Here is a 14186-nt window from a genome sequence, read left to right on the forward strand (position 1 = left end):
CACAGATCGCAGTAACGGGCCAATCACAACATGAGGAAAGGAAAGCCGGTAATCTACAAATCTGACAGGACATTTACACTGATTATCATTGCCCATCAGTTACACCTATTAGTTCCCATAAGTGCCACTTATCAGTGCCGCCCCATCAGTGCTGCCTACCAGTGCCACCTATTAGTGCCCATCAGTGCCACCTACCAGTGCCACCTATTAGTGCCCATCAGTCCCACCTATCAGTGCCCATCAGTTACACCTATCAGTGCCGCCTCATCAGTGCTGCCTACCAGTGCCACCTCAGTGCCGCCTGTTAGTGCCACTTCATCAGTGCTGCCTATCAGTGCCTATGAGTGACACCTATTAGTGCCCATCAGTGCCACCTCATCAGTGCTGCCTATCAGTACCTATCAGTGCCAACTCATCAGTGCCACCTATCAGTGCCCATCAGTGACACCTATTAGTGCCCATCAGTGACACCTATCAGTGCAACCTCATCAGTGCTACCTATCAGTGCCGCCTCATTGGTACTGCCTATCAGTGCCCATCAGTGTCACCTATCAGTGCCGCCTCATCGGTACTGCCTATTAGTGCCCATCAGTGTCACCTATCAGTGCCAGCTCATCAGTCCCATCAGTGCCGCCTATCAGTGCAACCCCATCAGTGCTCATCAGTAAAGCAAAGCAGGGATGAAAAACAGAGATCTTAGTACAAGCAGCACACATTGCACAGAGTTAGGCACTCATTTAACTCCTTCATCACCCCCTCCCAGCCAGTGTCACTGTATAGTATCAGCACTGATCACTGATTCCTGTCATTGATGATGTTCATGTCCTGGTCATGAAGGGGGGGGGGGGGGTAAAACCTGAAGTGGTAAAAGAAACAAAGAAGACAGCCAGTCACACGTGTTGGTCTGAGAGACTTTATTTGGATGTAGTTTGTGGCATTCGGTTTGGATTTGTTCGTCTATTAAGTATTTCCCATGACCTTCGCTCCGTGGATAGGATCGTGGTTTTGGTGAATGTGAGCAGCTACCAACCAAAAATGTCACTGGTGAAAGTCTAATCAGATTTTCACTTCCTATAAAAAAAAAAGGTTTCCCGCACTCTGATCGTGAGGTCCTTCATACCCTTGTCTTCTCTGATGTTGAATATGTTTTGCTTTCTCAGCAAAACTTCTCCCGCACTTTGAACAGGAAACAGAACACGAGAAAAAAAAAAAAAAAAGAAGGATGTTCACCCGTGTGAGTTTTCTGATGTTTAGGAAGATCTCCTGACTCAATGAAACGTTTCCCGCACTCCAACTCACGGCTCTGTCTGTACAACTGAACATAAAAAAACCTTTATAAAAAGAAACATTTCCCACACTCTGAACATGACAAAGAACGCTCTCTGGTATGAATTCTCTGGAGTATAACAAGTAAGCTTTTTTTTTTTTTTTTCAGAAAAACATTTCCCGCACTCTGAAATATAAGAAAGGGCGCTCACCAGTATGAATTCTCTGGTGTAAAATGAGTAAGCTTTTATTTTTTTCAGGAAAACATTTCCCGCACTCTGAACATGAGAAAGAGCGCACGCCGGTATGAATTCTTTGGAGTATGAGTAAGCTTTTTTTTTTTTCAGAAAAACGTTTCCTGCACTCTGAACATGAGAGAGTGCTCACCGGTATGAATTCTCTGGAGTATAATGAGTAAGCTTTTTTTTTTTTCAGGAAAACATTTCCCGCACTCTGAACATGAGAAAGATAGCTCTCTGCGTGACAATTTTTGCTTTTTTTTTTCAACACACTCCATTCATGAGAGAGGATGACAGAATTTTAGATGTTCAAGAGGGTGAGCAAAACAGACCTCAGCTTTGGGTGAAACTTTTCCAACCATCAAAACATAATTGAAAAAAAAGTCACTCATTTGTGCGAGAGTGTTTTAAAAAGATACACCAAGTGCAACATTTCCCGCACTCTAAAACATAAACAACGGAAAAAAAAAGTCACTCGCCAACATGAATTTTCTGGTGTTTATGCAGGTGTTGTTTTATAGTGAAACATTTCCCGCACTCTAAACAAGAAAAAGGACGCTCGCCCGTGTGAATTCTCAGGTGTACATTAAGTTTTCCTTTCTCTCTAAAACATTTCCCGCACGCTGGGCACGCATAAGGACGCTCGCCCGTGTGAATTCTCTGGTGAGTACGAAGGTTATCTCTCCCATTGAAACTTTTTCCGCACTCTGAGCACACAAAAGGACGCTCGCCGGTGTGAATTCTCTGGTGCGAAACAAGTTTTTCTTTTCGCACGAAACGTCTCCCGCACTCCGGACACGAAAAAGGATAGTCACCCATGTGCGACCTCTGGTGGTAAGTGAGGCTTATTTTATGACTGAACGCTTTCCCGCACTCTGAGCATGAATAAGGGCGCTCACCCGTGTGAACTCTCTGGTGCGAACGAAGTTTTCCTTTCTGAGAGAAACATTTCCCGCACTCTGAACACGAGAAAGGACGCTCGCCGGTGTGGACGATCAGATGTTTATGGAGGTCTCCTTTATAGGTGAAACATTTCCCGCACTCTGAACATGAGAAAGGACGCTCGCCCGTGTGAATTTTCAGATGTTTATGGAGGTCTCCTTTGTTGGTGAAACATTTCCCACACTCCGAACACGAGAAAGGTCGTTCTCCTGTGTGAATTCTCTGGTGTTTAAGAAGGTCTGCTTTCTGAGTAAAACTTTTCCCGCACTGTGAACATGAAACTGAACTTTTACCTGTGAAAACATGGCTTGAAGGAGGTTTCTTAGGATAAAATGTAGCAGTCGATCGATCTGCACTGTGAGAACTTAGAAGGACATCTGAAGTCATAGTATGGGACCTATCAGAAGATTCCTCAGGATTAGAAGGATCCATTGAGGTCTGCAAATGGCGAGGTCTGTGGTGTCTATTTTGAGGAAGGAGATTCACTCCTGGAGAATATTGTGTGATGCCAATGCCTCCTGCATTATATTCTTGAGATGAGATATGAGGTCCCTTCTCCGTACTTCGGACATAATGTCCATCTGTGGAAGGAATTGTATATTGCATGTATTAGGAGATTTCATATTTTGTATTCAGAAGTCATAGATGTCCTCCTCTGCCAGTCACAGATCTCAGAGAGTTTGGGCATCAAACATCAAATGATAACCAGAAGTCTACAACTATGATATTGTTATGGTGAGGAACATAGATGGACCTTCATATGGTGTCCAGTATCTCCTCCTCATTTGTTGGGAACGTGACGTTATATTGAGGAATGGAGATGGACCTTTCATATGGTGTCCAGTATCTCCTCCTCATTTGTTGGGAACGTGACATTATATTGAGGAACATAGATGGACCTTTCATATGGTGTCCAGTATCTCCTCCTCATTTGTTGGGAACATGATGTTATATTGAGGGATGGAGATGGACCTTCCATATGGTGTCCAGTATCTCCTCCTCATTTGTTGGGAACATGATGTTATATTGAGGAATGGAGATGGACCTTTCATATGGTGTCCAGTATCTCCTCCTCATTTGTTGGGAACATGACGTTATATTGAGGAATGGAGACGGACCTTTCATATGGTGTCCAGAATCTCCTCCTCATTTGTTGGGAACATGACGTTATATTGAGGAATGTTATATAGTCCGGCCCTCCAACTGTCCCTCAGACTGTTGGAGGGCTGGACTATAGTTTTAAAAAAAAAAAAAAAACTATGAACAAATACGGACACAGTACAGGAGATAACCAGAGACTGCGGACATACAACGGCGGCGGGAATACTGGGCCGGCCGCTCCATAAGACGCAGACATTTCCCCCCCAAGTGTGTCTTATGGAGCGAAATAGTGCCCCATTATTGGTGTAAGTGGGAGGAATGGTGCCCCATCATTGGTGTCAGTGGGAAGAATCATGCCCCATTATTGGTGTCAGTGGGGGGAGGAATAGTGCCCCATCGTTGGTGTCAGTGTGGGGGGGGGGGGATAGTGCCCCATCATTGGTTGGTGTCAGTGGGGGAAGGGGATAGTGTCCCAACATTGGTGTCAGAGGGAGGAATAGTGCCCCATCATTGGTGTCAGTGGGAAGAATAGTGGCCCATCTTTGGTGTCAGTGGGAGGAATAGTACATCATTGGTGTCAGTGAGGGGGAATAGTGCTCCGTCATTGGTGTCAATGGGAGGAATAGTACATCATTGGTGTCAGTGGGGGGGAATAGTGTCCCATCATTGGTGTCAGTGGGAAGAATAGTGACCCATATTTGGTGTCAGTGGGAGGAATAATACGTCATTGTGTCAGTGGAGGGGAATAGTGCCCCGTCATTAGTGTCAGTGGGGGAAGGAATAGTGTTCCATCTTTGGTGTCAGTGGAGGGTGGAATAGTGCCCCATCATTGGTGTCAGTGGAGGGTGGAATAGTGCCCCATCATTGGTGTCAGTGGAGGGTGGAATAATGCCCCATCATTGGTGTCAGTGGAGGAATAGTGCCCCATCATTGGTGTCAGTGGGAGGAATAGTGCCCCATCGTTGGTGTCAGTGGAGGGTGGAATAGTGCCCCATCATTGGTGTCAGTGGGAGGAATAATGCCCCATCATTAGTATCACTGACACCAATGATGGGGCACTATTCCTCCCACTGACACCAATGACACGTAACTTGCTGACCCCTGCTCCAGCCTAGGTGCTACTGCAGCCAGCATACCTGGTTGCAGCAGCACCATCAGCACGGCACACTTACCTGTCAGCTGTCCTTCTTCACTCCGGATTCTCTCTCACTCGATGTTCGCGGGGCTGCTCGGCTACACCTCCTCGCAGGTGATTGGCCGCCTGTGTGCCTTTCCTGAGCTACAGTTCTGGCGCCCAATCACCGGTGAGGAGGCGGAGCCGAGCGGCAGGAGTGAGGGAGTGGCCGGAGTGAATGAAGGAGCAGCGCTTCCTGGACTGGATCGTCGTGGGACTGGGACCGGAGCCAGGTAGGGTACAGCAGCCCCCTGCCCGCCCCTGTACTTAGTGTCCCTTCCTGTCCCACCCCTGCCGGCGGCCCGGATAAATGGCCTCGGCGGGCCGCGGGCCGTAGTTTGAGGACCCCTGGTCTAGAACATTGAGTAGACATACATTTTCTCAACCGACGTAGCAATATGTATACGAGATGTGTCTAAAACGTTCAGTGAATGGTATCAGAAAACTAACAAAACAGAAGATACACACAAATGACCTTTATTGGCCTTCAAAATAATGACCATCCTTCACAACACACTTTTGGCAAAGTTCATAAAGCTTCTGGAAACTGTCATCAAAGGCCTCTTTAGGAATCGATCGGCCACGTCCGCAAACATGCGCCTTTCATAATGCTCTTCAGGTGCCAGATCAGGGGAGTACGGTGGATCATCGAAAACAGGTACAAGAATTGGCACACGTGGACCCGCACAGTGTGCAGGAGCGTTATCGTGCAGCAACCTCCACTGGTCACACGTGGTAATGAAATCTTTGCAGGTTTTCATCCGTTTTGCTTTCTGATTGTCTGTCAGCTTGTACGGCACCAACTGGAAACAGATCTACCGCTCACCCAAATCTTCGCGGACGATGGTGCGCACCGTATCCTCGCTAATGCTGAATCCCTCTGCCATCAGTCGCCGATCTCGTGCCAGCATTTGTCGCACTCGCTTGATCATGGCTGGGGTTCTGCTTGTCAACAGCCGACCCGAACATGACTCATCCGCCCACAGCTGGTTTACCCTGATGGCCACGTGTAGTCCACGCTAGGTGGTGATTCTTGACCTGTCTCTGGATGGCTATGTGCATGAATGCGAACCTGGCCCATGTTGCCATTGAGATATCGGACCATTCACCGAACGGTTTTAGACACACCTCATATCATACTCACAGAAGAAAAATGAAAACGTAAACAGTTTCTGAATTTAATACTTATTACTTACTTATGCCAATATAAAGGGAAGATTCCTCCAGTTTACTGTCCATAGTCATCTCCCCCTCCTCCATAGACTGCTGATCTCCACTCACCAACCTCTCTTCTTCTTCCTCTTTAACCTCAACTTTGATGTCTTTCAGTTCTTCACCCTGAACCTCAAAAATGATACATACATTACAATACATTACATAAAAAGAAACAAAAAAAAGATTGTCATCTCAAAGCTTGCAATACATTGTTAGGTCTGCATGCGCAGTCCCACTTACCTGGTGATGGTGAGGGATGGTGTGATCTTCCTGTGTAGAATCCCGGGAATACAGAGGACGGGGACATCTCTCTGGTAGGTTCCCATGACTGGATCCATCTGTAGGAAACACACACTGACTGAATCCATTGTTTCTATGTGTTTATCAGATGATGGGGGATCTAGGTGGAGCCTCCGTACTGCTCTCTCCTTTCCAATAAAGTCTCCTCTTACCCGGTGATGTGAGGGGCGGCTGATTGTCCATCATGACGTCCTTGTAGAGGTCCTTGTGTCCTTCTAAATACTCCCACTCCTCCATGGAGAAATAGACAGTGACATCCTGACACCTTATAGGAACCTGACACACACAATGATACAGTCACCATCCAGACACATCCCTTGGATAAAGTAACTTCCTGTCCAGGGTATGATTGTCAAACAAAACAGGATGTGTGGAAAATAAGCCCAACAAAGGCACAGGGAATGACTATACTGTGGGGCCTGTCCTATTATTATCACTGGACTGGCTCTGGAGTAAAAGATGGATAAATGGTTCTATATTCAGTCTGTATCCGGTCTATAAACCAGAGGCTCTGGATGGACGGTTGGATAAATGGTTCTATATTCAGTCTGTATCCGGTCTATAAACCAGAGGCTCTGGATGGACGGTTGGATAAATGGTTCTATATTTAGGACGTATCCGGTCTGTAAACCTGAGGCTCTGGATGGACGGTTGGATAAATGGTTCTATATTTAGGACGTATCCGGTCTATAAACCAGAGGCTCTGGATGGACGGTTGGATAAATGGTTCTATATTTAGGACGTATCCGGTCTATAAACCAGAGGCTCTGGATGGACGGTTGGATAAATGGTTCTATATTTAGGACGTATCCGGTCTATAAACCTGAGGCTCTGGATGGACGGTTGGATAAATGGTTCTATATTTAGGACGTATCCAGTCTGTAAACCAGAGGCTCTGGATGGACGGTTGGATAAATGGTTGGTGAGGTAGATGAGTCTAGCCACTGAGTTTAGGATCGACTGGAGTGGGGATAGCATTCGTTTGGGTAGGCCAGTGAGAAGGGAATTGCAATAGTCAAGGTGTGAGATGATGAGGGAGTGTACGAGTTGTCTGGTGGTGTCTGGGGTGAGGAATGTGCGTATCTTGGAGATGTTGCGGAGGTGGAGCCTGCAAGATCTAGATAGCAGTTGGATGTGGGGTAGGAAGGAGAGGTGGGAGTCCAGGGTGACACCCAGGACTTTGGCGTGTGGGGTGGGAGAGATGGTGGCGTTGTTAGTAGTGATGGAGAGGATGGGGGGGGGGGCGGGGTGAAGACCAGCAGCTTGGTTTTGGATAGGTTAAGTTTGAGGAAATGGAGCGACATCCAGTCTGATATGTCATTCATGAGGTGGGCGATGCGGGCGGAGAGTGAGGGGGTGAGGTGGGGGGTGGAGAGGTAAATTTGGGTGTCGTCAGCATAGAGGTGGTAATTGAAGCCGTGGGAGTGAATACGTTTGCCAAGGGAGGAGGTATAGATGGAGAAGAGGAGGGGTCCGAGGACAGAACCTTGCGGGACCCCGACAGAGAGGGGGAGGTGGCAGTGTTGTAGGTGATGCTGAAGGAGCGTTGGGAAAGGTAGGAGGAGAACCAGGAGAGAGCAGCGTCCCTGATGCCAAGGGAGTGCAGTTTGGCAAGAAGAAGAGGGTGGTCAACAGTGTTGAAGGCCGCAAAGAGGTCAAGGAGCAGGAGGATAGAATAGTGGCCATTGGCTTTGGTGGTTAGCAGGTCGTTGGTGATTTTAAGTAGGGCCCTACATTTAGGACGTATGCGGTCTGTAAACCATAGGCTCTGGATGGATGGTTGGATAAATGGCTCTACATTTAGGACGTATCCGGTCTGTAAACCAGAGGCTCTGGATGGACGGTTGGATAAATGGTTCTACATTTAGGACGTATCCGGTCTGTAAACCAGAGGCTCCGGATGGACGGTTGGATAAATGGTTCTACATTTAGGACGTATCCGGTCTGTAAACCAGAGGCTCCGGATGGACGGTTGGATAAATGGCTCTACATTTAGGACGTATCCGGTCTGTAAACCAGAGGCTCCGGATGGACGGTTGGATAAATGGCTCTACATTTAGGACGTATCCGGTCTATAAACCAGAGGCTCCGGATGGACGGTTGGATAAATGGCTCTACATTTAGGACGTATCCGGTCTATAAACCAGAGGCTCTGGATAGACGGTTGGAGAAATGGCTCTATATTTAGGACGTATTACCTCCTCTGCTGCCAGTTCCAGCAATGTCTCTTCTGTGCTTCCTCTCAACTCTCACCCAGAACTTCCTTTTATATCTGACATCACTTCCTGTCCATGTTTTCTCCTTAAAATAAGTTAGACACCACCTTGTGGATAACATTAAATCTGCAGCCTATTATTTTTCCAGGTTCTTCCTTTTATTATGTTTCATACTTTTATATACATTGGGGGAAATAATGATTTGATCCCCTGCAGAAGTTTGCACACTTACACAGAAATGAAGGGTCTATCATATCATATTTTAGATGATAGAGACAGAATATCAACCAAAAATCCAGAAAAAACACACGATACAAATGTTATAAATTGAGTTGCAGTTCAGTGATTAAAATAAGTATATGATCCTTTATCAACCAACAATAATTCTGGCTCCCACAGACTGGCTCTGTGCTCATGTGGTACACAGATTAGTCTGGTCAATTTAAGAAGGTGCTCCTAATGACAACTCATTATGTGTACAAAGGACACCTGTCCACAGAATCTCATTCTTCCATTCAAACCTCACCACCATGGGCAAGACCAAGGTGGTGTCATCGGACTTCAGGGACAAGACTGTAGACCTGCACAAGGCTGGAATGGGCTACAAGACCATCGGCAAGGAGCTTGGTGAGAAGGAGACAACTGTTGGAGCGATTATTCACAAATGGATGAAATACAAAATAACCGTCAACCGCCCTCAGTCTGGAGCTCCATGCAAGATTTCACCTCATGGGGTAAGGATGATCATGAGAAAAGTGAGGGATCAACCCAGAGCTACACGGGAGGAGTTTGTAAATGATCTCAAGGCAGTTGGGACCACAAACACCAAACAAACCAATGGTAACACAATATGCTGGCCATGGATTTAAATCTTGCCCGTGAGGTTCCCCTCCTCAAGAAGGCACATGTACAGGCCCATCTGAAGTTTGCCAATGAACATCTAAATGATTCAGAGAAGGATTGGGAGAAGGTGCTGTGATCAGATGAGACTTCAATTGAGCTCTTTGGCAATAACTCAACTCTCCGTGTTTGGAGGAAGAAAAATTCTGACTATGACCCAAGGAACACCATCCCTACAGTCAAACATGGAGGTGGAAATATTCTGCTTTGGGGGTGTTTCTCTGCCCAAGGTACAGACCGACTTTGCCGCATTGAGGGGCCAATATACAGGGCCAAGTATTCTAAAATCTTGGATGGGAACCTTCTTCTTTCAGCTAGAACGCTGAAGATGGGTCGTGGATGGGTCTTCCAGCATGACAATGACCCTAAACATACCACCAAGGCAACAAAGGAATGGATCAAGAAGAAACACATTAAGGTCACGGAGTGGCCTAGCCAGTCTCCAGACCGTAATCCTATGGAAAATTTATGGAGGGAGCTGAAACTTCAAGTTTCCAAGCGAACCAACTACATGAAACGTCTCACCTCTGTGCTCGCCAACAAGGGTTCCTCCACCAACTACAGGAAACGTCTCCCCTCTGTGCTCGCCAACAAGGGTTCCTCCACCAACTACAAGAAACGTCTCCCCTCTGTGCTCGCTAACAAGCGTTCCTCCACCAACTACAGGAAACGTCTCTCCTCTGTGCTGGCCAACAAGGGTTCCTCCACCAACTACAAGAAACGTCTCCCCTCTGTGCTGGCCAACAAGGGTTCCTCCACCAACTACAAGAAACGTCTCACCTCCCTGCTAGCCAACAAGGGTTCCTCCACCAACTACAGAACACGTCTCACCTCTGTGCCGGCCAACAAGGATTCCTCCACCAACTACAAGAAACGTCTCACCTCTGTGCTGGCCAACAAGGGTTCCTCCACCAACTACAAGAAACGTCTCACCTCTCTGCTGGCCAACAAGGGTTCCTCCACCAACTACAAGAAACGTCTCACCTCTGTGCTGGCCAACAAGGGTTCCTCCACCAACTACAAGAAACGTCTCACCTCTGTGCTGGCCAACAAGGGTTCCTCCACCAACTACAAGAAACGTCTCCCCTCTGTGCTGGCCAACAAGGGTTCCTCCACCAACTACAAGAAACGTCTCCCCTCTGTGCTGGCCAACAAGGGTTCCTCCACCAATTACAAGAAACGTCTCACCTCTGTGCTCGCCAACAAGGGTTCCTCCACCAACTACAAGAAACGTCTCACCTCTGTGCTCGCCAACAAGGGTTCCTCCACCAACTACAAGACATGTCTCACCTCTGTGCTCACCAACAAGGGTTCCTCCACCAACTACAAGAAACGCCTCACCTCTGTGCTCACCACAACGGTTCCTCCACCAACTCCAGGAAACGTCTCACCTCTGTGCTCGCCAACAAGGGTTCCTCCACCAACTACAGGAAACGTCTCACCTCTGTGCTCGCCAACAAGGGTTCCTCCACCAACTCCAGGAAACGTCTCACCTCTGTGCTCGCCAACAAGGGTTCCTCCACCAACTACAGGAAACGTCTCACCTCTGTGCTGGCCAACAAGGGTTCCTCCACCAACTACAGGAAACGTCTCACCTCTGTGCTGGCCAACAAGGGTTCCTCCACCAACTACAGGAAACGTCTCACCTCTGTGCTCGCCAACAAGGGTTCCTCCACCAAGTACTAAGTCATGTTTTGCTTGGGGATCAATTACTTATTTTACTCACTGAACTGCAACTCCATTTATAACATTTGTATCGTGTGTCTTTCTGGATTTTTGGTTGATATTCTGTCTCGATCATTTAAAATACACCTATGATAAAAATGATAGACCTTCTTTGTAGGTGGACAAACTTACAAAATCTGCAGGGGATCAAATCATTATTTTCCCCACTCTACATGTACCTTTGTATACCAAATGTGCCTTGATCTCCTACCTCTTGATCCGGTCCCCAAAAACATTTTTCAATTTTTTTTTTCTTCTTACTTTTACAAGTTGCTTATTTTGATCCCATTGGTCCCAATACTTCAGTAGGACCTGTATTCCACTGGTCTTTAATAATTAAAAATGACAAAATAATAATTTATATTTTACGATAAAGGAAATCATCACTGAAGAGAGCAAGAAAATTTGAGAAGGAACCCTGCCTTAATAATAGACTTTCAAAACTATACCCCCTCAAAGAGTGCAGGAGCACCAACCTTAGTAGTCCTCTGCTCGTGGTTGCCTCAGTGATAAGATTAGCTCCACAGGTTGCCCTTGTTATGTAAGATGTGGTCCCCTTCAAAGACCTTCGGGATAAACAGACCTTGATCTGAGGAGGGCTTACCTAGTAGCTGGGGATGAATTTTATTTTGCAATTTCCTTAACATCAGTCGGATATTTATGCATGGACCAACACAGTGTTGAAAGGAAAATGGAAAGAGAGCATATCATCACTGACCTCCATGAGCTAAAACTAGTAGGTGGCTTTGGAGGGGAGGCCATTATTGATGTCACCCGATGTTCCTCAAGGGCAATGCTGGCAACAGTCACTATGAAGTGTTCTAGAAGCTACGGTCAGCAAATTATTCCTCCAGCACTATGTGGTGTGAAATACTTTATAATGACTCCCATCTTGATGGAAAACTAGACCCCATCATCTCAAAGGTGACAGTGGATTGTTGTGGCTTGCTACCCTAAGATTGGAACCCTCATCTTCAGAGAACTCTAACAGAGAGGCGATTCAGTGATGGATCTAAAGAGGTTTGTGGTGTGAAATACCTTATAATGACTCCCATCTTGATGGAAAACTAGACCCTGTCATCTCGAAGGTGACAGTGGGTTGTTGTGGCTCTACCCTAAGACTGGAAACCTCATCTTCAGAGAACTCTAAAAGAGAGGCAATTCAGAGATGGATCTAAAGAGGTTTGTGGTGTGAAATACCTTATAATGACTCCCATCTTGATGGAAAACTAGTGCCCGTCCTCTCGAAGGTGACAGTGGGTTGTTGTGGCTTGCTACCCTAAAACTGGAACCCTCATCTTCAGAGAACTCTAACAGAGAGACTATTCAATGATGAATCTAAAGAGTTTTGTTCATACAAGCCCAGAAGAGACTTTCATAGAGGTTGGAGACACACCCATTTGTCACTTCTGAAAATATCCAAACAGAGGTCTACTTTTACTTCTCACAAAACAGAAAAAGCCATTTTGATTGTGCACCCATCCACTCTTGTCAGGTAGGCACACATCTTCTGTTCTGTTTTCTCAAGTGTGTGAATACTTTCAAAGACCATCATTGGACCTTCAAGTGCCTGCCATCTTGGAATTGTTTTGTACAGACCATCCTACCATGATCTCGTTAAAAAAAAAAAACCCAGATTTTCATACAATACATTCGAACCCTACTCCAGAAGAAGGCTATTGTTCCAGTGCCACCAACAGAACGATATTCCCCGTTTTCTACTCAACCATATTCTTAGTAAAATATCTGAGGCCATTTTTGGATCAAAATTCCCAGAACAGATGCATTCAAATCTGGTCCTTTTGTATGGAATGCTTCCAATCCATAACGCCAGCTATCCAGATGGGGGGCTGGGTGTTATCAGTGGAACTTCCCAATCCACTCAGATTCTAATGCATCCGTAATTCCAAAAGTATCTACGATTCGAGATTCTGGGATGTTGCTTCGAGTTGGTTTGTCTCCCAATCAAAACGTTCATGGCTTGAAGAACCTTCACGAAGTTGCCGCTTCCACGCCTTTCATACTGAATCATTATCTGGATGACATCTTGTTAGCACTGGATTTCAACACCCTGATTCTGCACTGGCAAATACTATACTTGACACTCCAAGAATTTGCCTGGCTTGATTTTCGATTTGCTTTAAAGGGGCCCAGTAGAACCCCAGCTCAGTAGTACCCCCACTCAGCAGATCCCCAGCTTATTAGTACTCCCGTACAGCAGATCCCCAGCTTATTAGTACCTTCGTTCAGCAGATCCCAAGCTTATTAGTACCTTCGTTTAGCAGATCCCTAGCTTATTAGTACCTTCGTTCAGCAGATCCCCAGCTTATTAGTACCTTCGTTCAGCAGATCCCCAGCTTATTAGTACCCCTGTTCAGCACAGCCCCAGCTTACTAGTACACTCATTCAGCACATCGCGTGCTCAGTAGTTCCCCCAGCTTTGCTGATCCCCCACTCAGTAGTAACCCCCAGCTCTGCTGATCCTCTCTCTGGTCCCCACTCACCTCCCACTATAATGCTCCCACACTACTCACCACGTGTGACATCTGCTAGTTTCTCCTGCTTCGGTCCATCAGCTTTGCTGATCCTCTGCCACTCCGTCCTCTCTCTCTGGTACCCACTCACATTCTGCTCTAGAAGTCTCATGTTGTACACCATGTGTGACATCTGCTAGTTTCTCTTGCTTCGGTCCCCCAGCTTTGCTGATCCTCTGCCACTCAGTCCTCTCTCTCTGGTCCCCACTCACCTTCTGCTTTAGTTTTCTCATGTTGTACACCATGTGTGACATCTGCTAGTTTCTCCTGCTTTGGTCCCCCAGCTTTGCTGATCCTCTGCCACTCAGTCCCGTCTCTCTGGTCCCCACTCACCTTCTGATACAGCGTTCTCATGTTGTACACCATGTGTGACAGCTGCTAGTTTCTCTTGCTTCGGTCCCCCAGCTTTGCTGATCCTCTGCCTCTCTCTCTGGTCCCCACTCACGTCCTGCTCTAGTGTTCTCATTAGAGATGAGCGAATCGAAGTATCCGAAGTGGAATTCGAGTCGAATATCGGAAAAATTTCGATTCGTGCCGAATCCGAAAAATAGCCTAATTCGGACGCGCGAATCGA

At 46.7% G+C, this 14186-nt stretch overlaps 2 protein-coding genes across 3 annotated transcripts in view; one reads left to right on the forward strand and one right to left on the reverse strand.

Moving 5' to 3' along the window:
- The window catches only part of LOC149453271 (uncharacterized), a 227083-nt gene that overhangs the window by 122794 nt on the left and 90103 nt on the right, over window positions 1-14186 (forward strand). The window lies entirely within an intron of this gene.
- Window positions 898-8484, reverse strand: LOC149453277 (uncharacterized). Of its 2 annotated transcripts, none has more exons than XM_089688524.1 (4): window positions 8436-8484; window positions 6178-6513; window positions 5919-6060; window positions 898-3028 (listed from the first exon to the last, which is right to left on the reverse strand). In XM_089688524.1, the coding sequence occupies exons 3-4, from the start codon at window positions 5980-5982 to the stop codon at window positions 1977-1979; spliced, it is 1116 nt and encodes a 371-aa protein (XP_089544650.1). In that variant the 5' UTR covers window positions 5983-6060; window positions 6178-6513; window positions 8436-8484; the 3' UTR covers window positions 898-1976. The 2 variants fall into 2 exon arrangements, with proteins under 2 accessions (XP_089544650.1, XP_089544649.1); XM_089688523.1 differs by having other exon boundaries at window positions 5919-6066.

The sequence above is a fragment of the Staurois parvus genome, unplaced genomic scaffold, assembly GCF_062004578.1.
Source record: "Staurois parvus isolate SC_StPar_1 unplaced genomic scaffold, SC_StPar_1.0 ptg000449l, whole genome shotgun sequence".
Lineage (NCBI taxonomy): Eukaryota > Metazoa > Chordata > Amphibia > Anura > Ranidae > Staurois > Staurois parvus.

Bases quoted from the DNA above. Each gene is read 5' to 3' on its own strand.
- LOC149453277 (XM_089688524.1), bottom strand. From the start codon at position 5,982: ATGGAGGAGGGGGAGATGACTATGGACAGTAAACTGGAGGAATCTTCC. The intron at 3,029-5,918 runs GTAAGTAATAAG...TTCCTTCCACAG, and splicing joins TTCCCTTTATATTGGCATAA to ATGGACATTATGTCCGAAGT.